The sequence below is a fragment of the Chelmon rostratus genome, chromosome 5 (assembly GCF_017976325.1).
Source record: "Chelmon rostratus isolate fCheRos1 chromosome 5, fCheRos1.pri, whole genome shotgun sequence".
NCBI classification, from domain to species: Eukaryota; Metazoa; Chordata; class Actinopteri; order Chaetodontiformes; family Chaetodontidae; genus Chelmon; species Chelmon rostratus.
Window position 1 is genome coordinate 4,510,438 of NC_055662.1, and position 16,291 is coordinate 4,526,728.

General features: G+C 43.6%; 1 protein-coding gene across 5 annotated transcripts in view; it reads left to right on the top strand.

Annotated features, from left to right (window-relative positions):
- Positions 1–16,291, top strand: part of arvcfb (ARVCF delta catenin family member b) — a 105,173-nt gene that overhangs the window by 59,248 nt on the left and 29,634 nt on the right. For all 5 annotated transcript variants that reach the window (XM_041936507.1, XM_041936510.1, XM_041936509.1 and 2 more), the window contains 3 exons: positions 3,172–3,289; positions 3,454–3,625; positions 8,131–8,202. In XM_041936507.1, coding sequence (XP_041792441.1) covers positions 3,172–3,289; positions 3,454–3,625; positions 8,131–8,202 — 362 coding nt within the window. The remainder of the gene's footprint in view (positions 1–3,171; positions 3,290–3,453; positions 3,626–8,130; positions 8,203–16,291) is intronic.

Genomic DNA, 16,291 nt, shown 5'->3' on the forward strand with positions numbered 1-16,291 from the left:
TATGTGTGTGTATGTTTTTTTCTTACTCAGTTAACAAAAAAGAATGTGACCAAGTGTTAAATAAGAGGTGGAATCATCAGCTGGATCAGAAATCAAATCAGAATCGATAAAACCAAGGGTACTTGGGAAAGGGTACCCAACCCCAGGGTACACATATGGTCCTTCTGTGTTGCCATTGACCTTGCTGGGCGATAGCAGGGGTCAGCCATGTATCCATCCATCACCATCAGTCTCCATCAGTCTTCATCAGTTCTGCGCCAGTCTATTCGCCCCAGCTGCTCTATTGTCCTCTGATGGCCACATGACTCTGAGTGACCTTCACACCCACTCTTCATCTGATAAAGCAGACACACTAAAGACACATCCAGATCACAGTGACAGGCTGTCAGTGTCTGTACAGACACAGACAGGCCACCGAATACACGCCTAATTATTCTTTTAGCCTCTAATAATGAAAGACTCCTCACAGCCCTCAGTGGTGCAGACATAATTAGACAAGAAAAAGCAAAATTTCTTAATAGTGAGATGTTGCATAAGTGGTATTCATGTACAATTTCATGGCCTAAATACTTTTTAACAGGGAGAGAACAGCACACTGAAAACCAACAATGTCACAGAGGAAACTATTTCCAAATTAATAATGAAATGTCTTGAGCTTTCAAGAAGAACCGTATTTCTTCAACTTCTGCACTTGTTTGTCACAGAAAAGAAAATGACCTTGTTCCTCTGAAACTGCAGGATCACTGTATTTCCGTCATTGTGTTCTCTGACCATCAAAATATGAAGAAACATAACTGTGTGAATGATGTCATGGGTTTCGCCTCAGCTAAGCATTTCCAAAATGGCTCAATGTTGTTGACAATGAAATGCACCAATATCGCTAATTATTCTGAGCTTTTCCTCAGTTTTCTCTGCGTCAGAGTTACCTAAAAATGTCCCTGTTTTCAAAGTAAGGCATTGTGCAGGTTTTGTGGAAATGAGCATTAGCTGAATACCTTGTATTATCCTGAGCTTTTCCTCAGTTTTCAAACACCTGCAGACAGTCTGATCCAAACTACTGTGAATTTTTGGACTATGAAAGTTTGTCATTGTTATATTAATTAAGAAGAGTAGTTAGTTAATAAACAATTAATGTATAACAGGGTCCCACAATTTCAAAACCGCAGAATTAAGCAATAAATGTTCTGCAAGTATTAATAAGACACATCGGTTCTTTGAGCTAAATGCTAACATGGTTAGTAGTGACACAATAAACTCTGCGTTCAGTGTTATGGGATCAGGTTTTACAAATCCAAAGTGGACTGCTTCTATCAAAAAATCATTCTGATTCCCACATCCTATCATTAATTAACTGATTTCTTGATGTCTGATTGCTTCAGAAGGTTACCCACATGGAGAAAGTGCTGTAATACAACAACAATCACCAGTGCCCATAGACCTTTGTAGAACTAAACGTTTCAGATAACCTGTCCAGTGACAGCAGCACCTTCCCACACCGTCTCCACTGACAGATGCGCCGTCCATAAACCTTCCACCAAGACAACTGCTCTCTGAAAGACTCCTGGAAATGAACCAGCTGACAATAAAACTCTTCTGTCTGTCTGCCCTGAAACACACTCCTGTCAAATAAATCCACGCTGGGCGCTCCACTGGATCCGTTTGCCGGGCAGGTGGTGACCATTTTCTGACAGCTGAAGACGGATGGGTTTGGTTTATGACCGGGTCCTGATGGCAGGTGCTGTCTGCCTGGTCTCTCCCAAAGATTGGTTTTAATTAGCACAAATTGCAGGATGGTTCTGTGGGTCTCCACTCCACGGACATCTGGAGAGATACTCACGCACTGGCCAAGAAGATGGCGAGGTGTACGGCAGGTGATGTGGTTGTGTGTGCGTGGAGTTCTGCTCATTGTGGAGGTCAGTAGGTTGAATTTTACATCCAGTCTGGATTGTAAATTAATAAGTGAATACAGAGGGATTATTTGAATATAATTCAAATACATCACAATACGATGTTGCAGTTGTGCCCTCTATTGTTGAACGGAAACACCCACGCGTAGCAGTGTTGGATGTGATATGTGTTTCAGTCCACACAGCACAATAAAGCGCTCCGGCTCTGCTTACCTCCGCACAGCTGCCACTCTTCCACGGGACTAACTGGGGGTCGGCTAATGGGATTATGTGGGTTGGAAGCCCTCATAAATGAAGTCCCTGGTGAGGAGCGGGGAGCCCCGGCTATCCCTTAACCCTCTTTAAAGCCTCGCCTTTCACAGTCAGTCAGACAGCCGCACTAAGACTGCACCAGCTCTGCTGCCGTGCTAAAAGGAGCTGTGCTCAGGGCGCTGGCTGACGTAACATGGATGGCATTTCCCTTTGTAGCAAAAATGAAATTTATATTCATCATTTTCTGAAGATTATTCCTAAAGCAGTCAGGCTTTATTGCATTGTACTTTTGAGGCAGGCAGGGAGGATAAAGGCCACGGGTCACATGCGAATCCAGACTATCACATGCTTGGTTAAGACTGGTGTGGGTTTGCTGATATTGGTGAAGATCACTGTCAAACATCTGTTAGTCATTGTCATCCAGTCTGTAATATTGCATAACAAGAAAACAACAAAAGCAAACAACTTGATGTTTTCAAGGTTTCGGTACAAAGTGAACTTGAATTTTAAACTTAAGGTTCCTTGCAACTTGCATAAAGTAGTAGCACTAGTAGTTGTAGTAACAGTTGTACTACGAGCAGGTGTAGTAATTCTAATAGTAAATGAGGCGAATGGACAGGTGTAGTGTTGTACCTCTTGCTTCAGTGGTCTGTGGGATTTTGTCATAAAAATGTTTGACATAATGACCATTGGCTCACAGTGCTGATGTTAGGGAACTACAATTCAAGCTATCAATCTTAGTATATTTTTCTGTCTACACTTACAAGAAATCCTAATTCTGAATAATAAAAATCTCTGCTCACACAACCTTCCTAAAATTTCAGTCGCCAGCTGCGGGAATGGCAGCAGCTGCTGCAGAGGAGCCTCGTCGTGAATCTGATTTCTGCAGGTTGTTCAGCAGGTTCAGAGCAGCTGTGCGACCTGTCGATGGTGTGGTTATATGTGGTTGATGCTCTCTTGCGCAGCCCTCTCATGCTTACTGACAGTGTGCGTGTCTCACTTTCTTCTAAAGAAATGTGAGCTCAGATGGGGCAGAGGCTCGGCGCAGACTGAGGGAATGCGAGGGATTGGTGGACGCCCTGCTGCACGCTCTCCAGTCAGCTGTGGGGAAGAAAGACATGGACAACAAGGTAGGATGACGTTTGACTCACCCACTAAAACACATACTAGTTCATGCAAACGGTACAGCTGTACAGTATGTGGCCTCTGTCATCAGCTTTTTGTTTCGTGGTTCCAGAGGTTCCACACAGATGTGCTTGTAGAGGACAACTTCTCTGTCTCTCTTCCCTTCTAGTCTGTGGAGAATTGCGTTTGTATCATGAGGAACCTGTCCTACCACGTTCACAAAGAGGTGCCGGGGGCCGAAAAGTTCCAGGACCCCTCAGCGCTACAGGCCCCTGGCTCAGCGGGACCACAGAGGAAGAAAAAGGATGATGCCGGCTGCTTTGGAGGCAAGAAGGCCAAAGGTGAGGAGGAGGAAAGAGGGAGACAGAAACATGGTCGCCACTAATCTGAGCAGTTCCAAAATGAGATTTTTGACTCCTCAATAAAACAACAGTACTATTGCAAAAGTAATAATCATAGAAAATGCAAATAATAAAAATTTGAATGATTTAATATTTTGGATGCGTAGCAGGCAACTTAGGAGTAATTAGAAAACTTCTTCATAATGTAAGTGTGGTTAAATGATTGGTAAGAGCTGCATGCAGTGTTTTCATAGCCTTAATTATTGTTTTCACCTTTTGCCTTCTTTTATTTTTTTTCATGAAATCTGCGGGATGTAAAAATAATTGACAGAGACCAGCGCAGTTATTCAAACAGCTGGATTGCAGAGATACCATTCTTTTCTTTGTTGTCCTCCTGTTCTTTGTTGTGCTTCGGTCCATTGTTGCGTTCATATGAGCGCTGGGCTCATAAGAATCCTATTAGACAATGACAGCATGTGAGAAAATGGGAAGAAATCACATCAAATGAGTATATAGACTAAATACTTCTCCTCCTGACATTCTCACAGAAATAAGGTTTAAATGTGACATAAATTAGTTGAACTGTTTGCTCATTTGGTATGTTTTTAACATTTAGAAATTCAGCTTTAACCTTATGGTCCCTGGTGGCACGTGGTTTGTAAACAGGATTTAAAATGCTCAGTGCTCATCAGTGCCATCAATTCCAGTTGAATATATCTAATGTCATGTTTAATATTTAATATTTAACTTCAATATAAGACTATGATGAGACGTTTATGTTCAACCACTTCTGTTACGGACGTCTATCATGACCGTCTGCCACGTCAGCAGCTTTTTGACATCATTGACTCAACAGATGTGCCATGTACGCACGTGATGTTTGCGGCGTCTTAATCAGCATTCTCCCAGGCTGTTAGCTAAACGACACCGTTATCTCCCCGCTGGACAATAATAATGGCCGCCATTAATCAGTTGGCCAATGAGGTGTGACTACCAGCCAGCGACCCCTGACTTCAAACGACTCATCAGAGAATCCGCTTGGTTCAGGGGTCAGGACAACACATGTATACAGACGTATAAAGATGGCAATTAACCACATGAATACTTTCTCTTGGACACACACACACACACACACTCATATAAAATAATGAGATGTGTTTAGCTGCTGCAGACCCTGGAGGTGTTCTTTGACAAAACGAGGCTCAGGTACAGAAACATTAAATGCAGCTATAAATGAGCGTGGAGGTAGTTAAGCAACGCTGTCGGCAGTATGCTCTGTAATTTGCTACCTTAAGTAGGCTAAGTTTGGTCTGCTCTTCAGTTTAATGTCACATTCAGGATGAAATATACCGTTTTGATCAATGCGCAGCTCGAGCTTTGTTTTAGCTAATAAACAGTCTGATTCTTGGCTGTTATTTCTTTCTGCTCTTCCCACGCAGTGATTTTAATGAAGCACTTATACAGACGCTGGCGCTTTGTGCTGTTTTTAAATGTTTCACTGTGACTTTCTATCCTGGCCTCCGATCTGACAGTGGAAGCTGATTCCTCCTTTCTTGGTCTTTTCCATTCTTCTTTTTCCTTCTTTCTGTTTCGCTTACTAGCTTACCGTCACATCTTTTTCTATTTTCCTTAAAGTTTCACACTTTTCTGGCCGTTTGACTGTTTCTTCCTGCTTCTCCCTTGCTCTCTAAAAAGCCCTCCCACTGATGTCGACTCTTTGAACATGCTTTGCAGAGAACACCTATGGACTGCTAATGGCTTCCCATCCGGCCTGTTTTCACTTCTACTCTTTCCTCTTTCTCTCTTTGCTCTCTCCTTTTCCTCTCCTCTCCCCCTCGCTCTTCCACCCTCCCTGTCCAGTAAAAGATGAATTCTTTTTGTGAGAAACGTCTGTTGCACTGCTTCTTGACACACGCGTCTTTTTCACCATGCCTCTTCTCTCTTCTCCCTGCTTTGTGTTTTTTGGCATTGCTGCTGCTTCCTTGGCTAACTATAGAGGAATGGTTTAATCAAGGTGAGTGCCCCCCCTTCAACCCTTCTCACTTCAGCTCTCCCCATCCTCCCTTCCTCTCCTCCCCCTCCTCATCCTCCTTCCCCCTGGCTGTAGAATATAGTTAGAAGTAGTTTTGGATGTCCTCCAAAAAACCTCAGAAAGTTCCAAGGTCTTCAGAAAATCAGGGTGTTTCACTCATTCCACATGCACTCACCATCCCTACCTCCTGTTGCCCTGAGTATTGTAGACTCCACCTCTCCCGATCTTAACATTTTGTTAGAATTAGTAGTTCCTTGGTCCTCTAAGATAGGCCAAAGGTAAAGGCAGCCCTCGGTGAAAGAGGTAAGTCCGTCGGTGTCTGTCAGGATGTAAAGTAGAGCTTGACTAATCAAGTGAGTCAGAGATCTAGTGAGGAAAATCAAATCCTGAAATCTATCCCCAAAACGGGTTTTGTCTGAAGCTGTGATGAGGTGTACAGCCTTTTAGCCCGCAGATAAAACTAATCCCCAGAGCGATGAAAAACTGCTGTATCCAGCTCGAGCCCTTCACCTCTGATCCTTTTGTATAAAAAGTCAAGCTCTGCTGTGGACCCTGTAAGTGTGTGTATTCGTTTGTTTGCGTAAATGGATTATTGATAGTGAGACAGGATTGCATTGAAGCTGCCCGTATGCAAGATTTTATGCTGCAATTCGCTATCTTTAAAATTTGGGGGGGTTGTCATAGTTGTACCCAAGAAATAGTCCCCCACTAGCTGGAAAGGTCCTAAAGGAACAGTCTAACATTTCACTGCCGTTCAGAGTGAACAGAGAAGATTGAGACCACTGTCATGGCTGTGCGTTTACTATGGAGCCACAGATGTCAGTTAGCTTAGCTTCTTTAGAAACTGAGAGTGATGGAAACAGCTAGCCTGGCCCTGTCCTTATTCATTTAATACACCTACATGCAGCTCTAAAGCTTTTTGACTTATAAACAAGGTTCATTAGTGAGGTGCTGGTGGGCTGATTTTGTTACAATAACACAGAGCAATGCTAGCTGTTTCCCCCTGCTTCCTGTATTCATGCTAACAGAAGCTAATCACTCGCTGGCTGTAGCTTTGCGTTTAGCGTACAGCGACATGAGAGTGATATTGATCTCATCGTTCAATTCTCTGCAAGAAAGCGTGTAAGTGTATTTCCCAATATGTCAAACCATTCGTTTGAGGTGCGCTCAGACAGCATTGTTGGTGTTCTGCATTGTGAATGGGTGGACAAATCCGCTGCCATGGCTGCTAGCTAGCTACCCATCGAACCAACAACCTGGATCATGAGTATCATAGACTGATGTAGAGACGGTAAGCTTTTGGCCAATCAAATTTTTAAACAGAGGTTGTCCGCTTAGTGAAAAATATTCAGTGTTAGGACAACCTCTCCTTTAAGTTTTGGTCTTGCACCCATACCCAACTGTGGTTGGATGGGCACACCTTTTTCACTTTGTATGTTTCTACTTAATTAGAAATGCTTTTGATTGCACACAAGAGCAACAGGCACCCTCTTTTCCCTGTGTTGATCACATTTGTAAAAATGTAAAACTGCTTGCTGTCTGGAAGCACCTTTTGACAATAAACGGAATAATGAAGCTGTGGCCCAGCATAAAATATGCAAAGTAAATGCATTTAAAATAATTCATGCTAATAATTAGCATAGTGCACATCATTTATATATGAATTTATATACTAGAGGAACATAGCACTGACTAGCTGAAATCTTATTGCACATTGAAACCCCATATCCTCTAACCTTGATTTTGGCAACTTAAATGTATGAGCTCGTTTCCTGAAGGGACCGCAGTGACCGGAAATTTCACTTACATCTAGATTAGGAATCAGGCTGTTTGTGTCTCTGTACTGTCTCATGGGCATGTCCATGTGCATGTGAGATAACCATTAGCCGGTTGAGCTGCAATCATCCACAGCCCTCCTACTCCATTTCCCCTCCTCCACTGCATTATTGAAGGGGTTTTGCCCACTTAAGAAGTACTGCAGTTACCGTGGGAAAATGTCATTGAGGAAAGAAGGTGTATGCAGTTATATCTGTGTTTGTGTGTGTGTGTGTGTGGTCTTGCACTCATGCACTTTATGACATACGTATACGCCAGCTCATCTTTGTGAACACACTGGTGTTCTGTAGCCATCAACAGACAGCGTGGACTTCATGTGTGTGTTTGAACATATCACGCTTGTAGCTCTCTGTGCTGCGCGTACATGCAAACGTTCATGCTTTTTTTGTGGGAGGGTCTGTAGACCTGGATTAGACCGACATGTCAGTTCAGGGGGAGAGGCTCTTTTATCACGAAAAGAATGCAGTTATAACGAAAACATTATCATGGTTCAATTTAAATCCACCGAATGTGAGCTATTTGCAGCCCTCCAAACCCATATCGGTCTAACCCTGGTGTCAACAACGCTGTCTTCTATAATCCAGCTGTTTTAGGATATGACACTGACATCGTCCCCCCTCCTCTTTCCTCTACCCAGGCAGAAAAAACGGTGAGAACGACAAAAACTACGACACATTGGATCTGCCCAAGCGTGCAGAGCCGTCAAAAGGTAGGCCTCGTCCGTCAAGCAAGACATCGCTCTGTTAACACAGTCCCTCCTGAGTGAGAATATCCCAGAGGAGAGCGAGTCTGGAAATAACGCCGCTCATCCTGACGTCAGACTGACAGGAAATCAGTCAAATCTTAAGCAGTAATGCTGGTAAAGACATGGTTGTGAGTTGTTTAGGTGTTTAGGTCAGGTGTGTTGGTCACCAGAAGCGTGTGGAGGCCGTTGACAGAGAGGTCTGGTAGTTGAGCTTTGTTTGATGGTTTTGTGCCTCCACAGTCGCAGTCGATTGTTGGCAGCTTGTGAGAGCATCAACTCTCTAAGCCGTGTTTTTGCTAAATACTGCAACAATGTGCTGGGACACAAAAGGCAATAAAAAAGCAGCCTGTTGTTGTTTACTGAGCTCTATCAAGTTTGTAGCTAATGGGCAGGCATTGTTTTGTCTGTTGCATTGTACTGTGCAATAATTCATTGGTGAATACTGAGCCTAGGAGTGGAACCACAGCGTGCAGTATGTCATTTAATTTCCAGATTAAGGCTGAAACAAGCAGCCGATTCATTGAGTATTCAGTGGACAGAGAATCTTTGCAATTTAAATAATCAGTTAATCATTTGAGTTATTTTTCAAGCAGCAATCATATTCTTGATTGAGCTTTTCATTTGTAAGAATTTGCTGGTTTTCTCTGTTTTACGTAATTGAAAATTACATAGCACGACAATCGAAGATGTCATGTTGAGATTAAGACACGGTCTTACATTTTGTCAACCTGATGATTCATAAATTAGTTGATTAGTCAAGCAAAGGTTGAGTGAATATGAATCTCACACCAGCAGCTGGTTGAGTTTCATTGACACATAGACTGGAACCAGGAAACAACTAGCCTGGTTCTGTACAAAGGTAACCAGATCCACCTCCTAGCGCCTCTGTAGCTCACTAATTAACACATCTCTTTTATTTAATCCACTCAAAAACAGAAGTGAGCAGAAATGTACTGCTTTACGGTGCATTAATGTGGCAAATTGTTTAGAAAGAATAGAACTCCAAGAGATAGTTTGGAACATAGCCTCCCATTTAACAGTTAATTCTCGTGTTTACACTTAATAATTTGTACAGATTTAAAAAACAAGATATAATATTTTAATTAGTAATTTTTCGAGGTGCTGGTTGGCTGCTTGTGTCCTCTTTGGACAGAGCCAGACAAGCTGTTTCCTTCTGTTTCCAGTCTTTGTACTAAGCTAAGCTAACCAGCTGCTGGCATTAGCTTCCTGTTTACCAACAAACATGAGAGCAATTTCAATCTTCTCATTTAACTCTCTGCAAGAAAGGAAATAAGGGTATTCCCAAAATGTCTAGGTATATAGTTCCTTGCTGCAACCTCGACCTTACTATAGAAATCATGGAAATGGACATGGACGAGATGTTTGTACAGTAGAGAAACTAACTGGATGAGGATGTCTGCGTGATTTAAATCCCTGACAAATCAAAGAACTTAACCACATCGATTCAAAATCCTGCAAATCCAGTACCTCCATACAGAAGGCCTGCTTATTGATTTGGATGAGTGACCTTGAAAACAGGCATAGCTGGTGTAAATGGCACAGAAAATCCACTGATGGTTGACTGATCACCTGACATCATCATATTGGCCAACTCTAACTGAGCCTACAAGCCGTCGTGCAGTATGGGACTTAGTTTGTAACGGTGCCATGCTGCGGTTATTTTATGTCGGCAACACACGGAGCTGGATAGAGAGAGGTGTTTTGCTGTTATTTGAACAGCTGAATGCACTGCTGTCGGGTCGTGAAGTTCAAGGGAGTGTGCTTTTATTGGCCATATTCAGAGAACAGTAACTCTTCTCTCCTCTCCTGGCTTGTGTGCCCCGCTGGTGCAGGTAACTTGACAAACTCACCACATGGATGGCTGAAGAGCACTGCTTTGTCCCCAGACGCTACAGCTGCTTCTAGCAACCATGTGTGACTAACTGTGTGTGTGTGCTTTCACTCTCTCTCTTTGCTTTTTGCGTTTTGGCACTGACGGGCAGTTGTAGCAGTCATAAAACCAAATTAGCATGCGGCACACACATCAGTGCATCCGTACGGTAATAAAATGTGTATTTGTGTGTGAGCCTGTATAATACCTTGCTCTGTGGAGAGGTGTGTGTCTTTGTGTGTGTGTGTGTCTGTCCATCTGTTAAGTGGTGTCTGTGGAATTTGCCTGCACTTGTTACATGCCCTTATGTGGTATTTACACATCAGCACCTTCATCAATGTCTAGTGGCAGGCACTCAAAGTCAATACCACTTCCTGTTTGACTGTTAATTAGCCACATTAACACAGCAAAGTGGGCTCTCATTAAACTAGATCACAATTAATTGCTGTGCTTTTCCAAGTTAAGCCGATTTTGCCTTTTTTTAAACACTCCTAAAGTAAAGGGAGGCAGATGAGCTCCAAGGATCATAATTAATATTTTCCACTCACTGGGTTTTCATGGGTAAAAGCCAAGCTGGCATGCTGCAACTGTGGATCTATAGCGGTTACAATTGTGGTGCGATTACGTTACACAATGTGCTAACAACACCCTTCGGAGTTTTGAATCCAGAGAAAGCAATTATCGTTATCGGCCTAAATGTCACGCACAGCTGAAATGTGTGTGTGAGTTCACGTTTGGAGAGGGCGCTCGGCATTTTCTCGCTCGCAGACAGACAAATCACGGTTGACGTTTATTAGCTCAACACACAGGCGAGTAACAACAGTGAGGTTCGTGGATAATAAGCTTAATCACTGGAGCAAAACCCACATTGACTTTTAAAGCACATTTATCACCTTTCCGTCTTCCGGAAACATCCCAGGTGAAAGTGGCGGTGACTGCGGCGCCATAAAAGTCATCTGGGTGCCTTGTTTGCTTGTCTATGAAAACGTATAGTATGTTCCTGTGGGTTCAGGCGCACTCGACCCTCCGCCACCACCACCTCACCATCATCTGCGCAGAGTTTCTGCAGAGAGATAGGAGAGAGAGCAACTATTCTGTGGCGATGGCTGAGGGAGATACGCGAGATTACATGTGTATCCTGGACCTGATCTGATGTCAGACAGAGAGAGAGGTCAGCGCCGGGACCAGGCTGGACCTGCCAGTGGACAATGATTAATCTTTTTGTTTCTGTGTGGATGTGTGTGCGTGAAAAGGAGAAAGAGTAAGAAAGAGAGGGAGAGTAAGACACGATAACCAAGCCTCATGGGTTTTTTTAGCTCCACAAACATTTGCGGTGTACAGTACAGAAAGCAGTAGTTCTTTAATTGTTGGGATTGTCGTTTCTAAATGCTTTCTAAAGATTTATGTGGCCATGTGAGGACAGAGGAACAAGCTGTAACACACCTTTGACATATTATCACCTCATAAAGGTGTGATGGAGAAAGGAGAGGCAACACTTGCTCATCTGCTCATCCAGCAGACGCAGTGCAATATCATTTGTATTTGTGGAAATACACCTTCATACGCATCACTTTCTTGCTGAGAGTTGGAAAAGAGGATCGATACCTCTCTCGGGTGTGTACGGTAAATGTAGAACTACAGCTAGGAGATAGTTAGTCGAGCTAGGTACAAAAACACATCGTATATCATCAGTTGGGGATTTTGCAGTGCGTTATGTTCTGGGCTATTTCTACATTCGCTGTGATTTCGCAGTCAGTCTTGCCCTCATTGTGAGGTTGCCAAACAAGCCTGGCAGAGAGAAGCACAGTATGTTTGTATGAATGTCTCTCCTTACATCGTTAATGCCACTGCAAAACCTCTCGACTGTGTGCAGCATCCCGTCGGCAACCGAATGCAAAGTTGGTTTCTTGTGACCACTGGCTTTAGCGCCGTGGACTGTGGTTCGTTCGTTTGTCGCTCGTGTGTTGGTTTGGTTGGTTGACCACGTGTTATCTTTCTGTTTGTGGCTCAGGAGGTAGAGCAGGTCATCTGCCAATCAGATGGTCGGTGCGTCGATCCCCGGCTCCTCCGGTCTGCTTGTGGAAGTGGAGTGGCGAGATGCTGAAACCCAAGTTGCTCTTGATGCTGTGTCATCAGTGTGTGAATGGGTGAATGTGGCATGTGTTGTAAAGCACTTTGAATGGTCAGTATAGGCTAGAAAAGCACTATATAACTGCAGTTAATTTACCATTTACCATTTTTCTGTAATCTTGAAGGAACTGAAAAGAGAAATTGTTGGTTTACACAGTAGGTTTCAGAGTCTGACACCCCAGATGCTACAAAATAAAGCTGCTAGGTTGTTGTGATTTGTCCCTCTAGTTGATTATGTGGCCACTTTGTCCTCCAGAAGCGATTAAGTGAGTTATTCGGCCCGTGTAGTTGCACCGAAAAGGGGACCTGTTGCAGGCACATACATCAGTAGAGAAGTCCAAAGTTACTGGCGGTGCATTATTCATGCCGCCCAGAACAGAGGCAGACAAAGAAAGTGGTGTGGCTGTAACAAAAGTAATTAAGAAGTGTGAAAAGACGCATTTCATTAAAAAGCCGGTGAGTGCGGCAGCCCCTGAGATGATGAAACATTTTCTCAGCAGTTAATTGAAACCACAGCGTAAACCTTTAGACTGGAGAAAGGTCAGGTGAGGGGAGGAAGGCGGGGGAGAGAGGAGAGGATAGGCTGTGTGATGACTGTGTGTGTGCACTTGTACAGATCTTCCTCCTTTTCTTCTGAGAGTGGAGGTTAAAAAAAGCTACAGTAAAAGCTGAAAATGATTTTCTCCTCCAGCTGAGGTTTCTTCCAACCTGAGGAGGAGGTTCAGAGAATACAGAAACAGTTGTTGGCTGTCCTGAGACAAACACAGCTCCACAAATTAATTAGTTTTTTTTTCATGCAACCTTCATCTCTTCCTCCCCTTTCCTCTTCATCTGCTCCCTCTTGCGCTCGTCTCTCTTCACTGTATTGTCAGAGCGGTGTCACGATGCCGGAGAATGAAAGAGCCTCACATCGTGTCTGAGCATGTGGGTGTGTTTTCATTCCAGCGACTAAAGTAAATGACTGCGAGCGCTCACATCCCGGCACAACCGAGCCGGGAACCATTTGACCTTGACTGATGAGGAAAGTGGGTTTTGGCCTCTTTTCTTGATGTACGTACAGTCAAATGTGTTTCAGATACGTTAAGAGGACAAAAACCAGAGTCAAGCTTTGATCATACTTCAGTACCAGCGTTGACGGCTATAGATTTGCACGTGGACAGCAGACACAAACATGGCGGTGACCTTCTTACAACAACAATAGGAATTCCATAGTTTGTTGTGTTAAGCTGAACAACAATAAAAAAAAAAAGAAAAAATGATGTCCCAGTTTGTCCCAGTCTCATAATGCAGTCTGCACAGTGACATTTCAGTGTTTGGTGACTTTGCGGTGCAGTACAGATGACCACGTAGGGGTCTATGTGGACCTTCGCAGACTCAGATGACTTCACATCATGGGACCCATGTGGCCACGCAGCTATGGCAACCAAAAACTGGCCTTGATAGTGCCACTATGAAGGTTCTCCATTTTGTGCACCAGCTTAGCGAGTTAGCATGCATTTGCCAATTAGCACTAAACACAAACTACGGCTGAAGCTGATGGAAATATCATTCCTTTTGCATATTTAGCCATCAGGATATTGACCTGATTAAGGCTCTGGATGGAAAGCCAGGGGATCAGCGAAGTTATTACAGTTCATCCTATGGGCAACGTGTTTGTATCAAATGAAAAGCCATCCAGTAGTTGTTGAGACACTTAGCTCAAAACCACAAATGTCAACCTCATGACAGCTCCTGAGATAAAGTCAGGGGATCACCACTTATTTGGGAACCATGAATGTCTGTACCAAAGTTTGGGTCAATCTATCCAACAGTTCTAAATCGTTGAGTCTGGATCAAAGTGGTGGACAGACTGACCAAACAACTCATCTCCCAAAGCTTCACTGCTAGCGTGGCTGAAATAAAACTTAAACGTGAGTTGTGGGTAGAATGGTTTCTTTCTGACCACGTGAAGTCCATATATGAATATACAAGTGTATGAATTATAGTCATGTCAATCAAAAGTATACTACCATCTTTAAAAAATCCTCGTCTGTGAACTCCCTTTTACCTTTTGCTTCTTTGCCGGCACACTCCCAACTAGTATATCTTTTATATGGGGAAATAATTGGAAACTATGTGGGTGAACGCTTTCCTCTGGCAGAGTTTATTCCCAGCATGATGAATCTTTTTGTCAAACTGCTTGTAGTTTCCAGTGAGGCTGATTGATCACAGCTGCATTATGTAGTGTTAATTAGTTATATCTGACAATAAGGGCGATCTGACTAAGCAATAAAGCCTTGTGTTTGAAAAGCCTCGGTGCTTTCCATGAGCTTGCCCTCTTGCTCTTGCTCTTTCTACCTCGCTTACTAATTCCCATTTCTCTCGCTCTCTGCCACGTCAGTGCTCTCTCCATCCCAGGGAGATTTATCGCGCGCCCCTCGCCTCACAAACGCACACTGAGCAATTGAGAAAACAGTCAGCGTTTACCGAGACGACGACTGTGTAACCCGTCTGACTGCTTTGTCTTGCAAGCTGAGCATTTAATTTGTGGAGAGGTCTTAGCAGTGACAAACAACACTAGTGCGAGCTGTTATGTATTGCATTGTATAACCCTCTTTGATATCATCCCACTGGAGATCTCTATTTGTAGTATAATGAACGCTGACTGTTTTGCTATCGGAGTCATCGCCGTCTCTGCTGCATCTCAGCTCTTGAAGTCTGAAAAGTCAGGGGCTCAATTGAATTAAGGAAACTGGAGCTACATTTTCTTTGTTTGTGTCTGCTGTTGTCGCCGCACACGGAGGAGAAATATTTCGCTTGATGGCTCTGTGGCATGAATCTGATTCTTCTGATCCTCTCTGCAATATCTCAATGGCTCGTAAGCCGCGGCAAGAAACACGATCGTCTTGCCCAAAGGCACGATGAACGTCCTGCCGCAGTGAGCAAATATGTTCAAGAAGATCCATTTTTCAAGATGGTGCATCTTTGCATCATTAACTGCTGCCAAGTCTGCTTCAGAGAAGCACAATTCCAGGGGGAGGGAGAGTTTTGGCGCGTTCTGTGTCTACTTTCCACCACAAGTTAAAGCAAAGAGTGTCATGAATTATTTACCCTCCATCCTGAATTCCTACCAGCGGTCTCACGGAGGCGCTGTCTGTACTCATGGCTGCAGAATTTAACACAAAGACAGCGAACGCTGACTCCTGGCCTTACTGAGTTCTTACTAGCTTGCATCCTGTTGACCACTTTGTGAATCACTTACTCGTCTGTTCAATATAAACTCACCACTCAGTTGCTCCGGTCACGTCCCTCCTTCCCCTCCTCTTCCTCACTTCCCGCTGTCACATTTCACAGCCAAGTGAGACTCCAAATGAAGATGGTTGCCTCGTGAATGAGCAGGACACACAGACACTGGACACAAACCCAAAGTATGCATGCGGACACACGCTCGTGGACATTCACACATGTCCCCCCTCCACGCAGGGTTGGATCCAGACTGTCTGGCACCTCGTATCACTCCCCATCTCTTTGTGGTCTCAGTCATTACATTTCCTTTGGCATTACACCTTTTTTATGCCAAGTATACAGGGTGTTGCATCGCCTCTGTGTTTTTATTATACTGGATGCCATCACGTCCAGAGGGAAGACTCTCCTCCTCTAAGAAAAGGAGGCCAGTGTATCACGAGGTGTGAGGAGTGACTAATTGGTTTATATTTCTGTTCCATTTCTGCCGTAACCTTCAAATGCAGAGGCAAAGCTAAATGAGATACAAACAAAAGCCAAACAGAGATACTGGATCTCAGGAGACTTCCTAGTTAAATAAAGGGTAAATAAATACAAACAAAAACCTAGAACCAAAACATTAGACATAATCATGCTCCTCTGGAACCCAAACTGTTCATATGTAATCACAGTTTCCTGCACTGAGCAGATTTGCACCAAGTGGCAGAGACAGATAATTGATGCCTGTGAGTCAAGACACAGATGTCATATTTCACACTTGCTTCATGCATCTTGGACAGATAGTAGATCTGATATTAAAAAAGTGAAGTG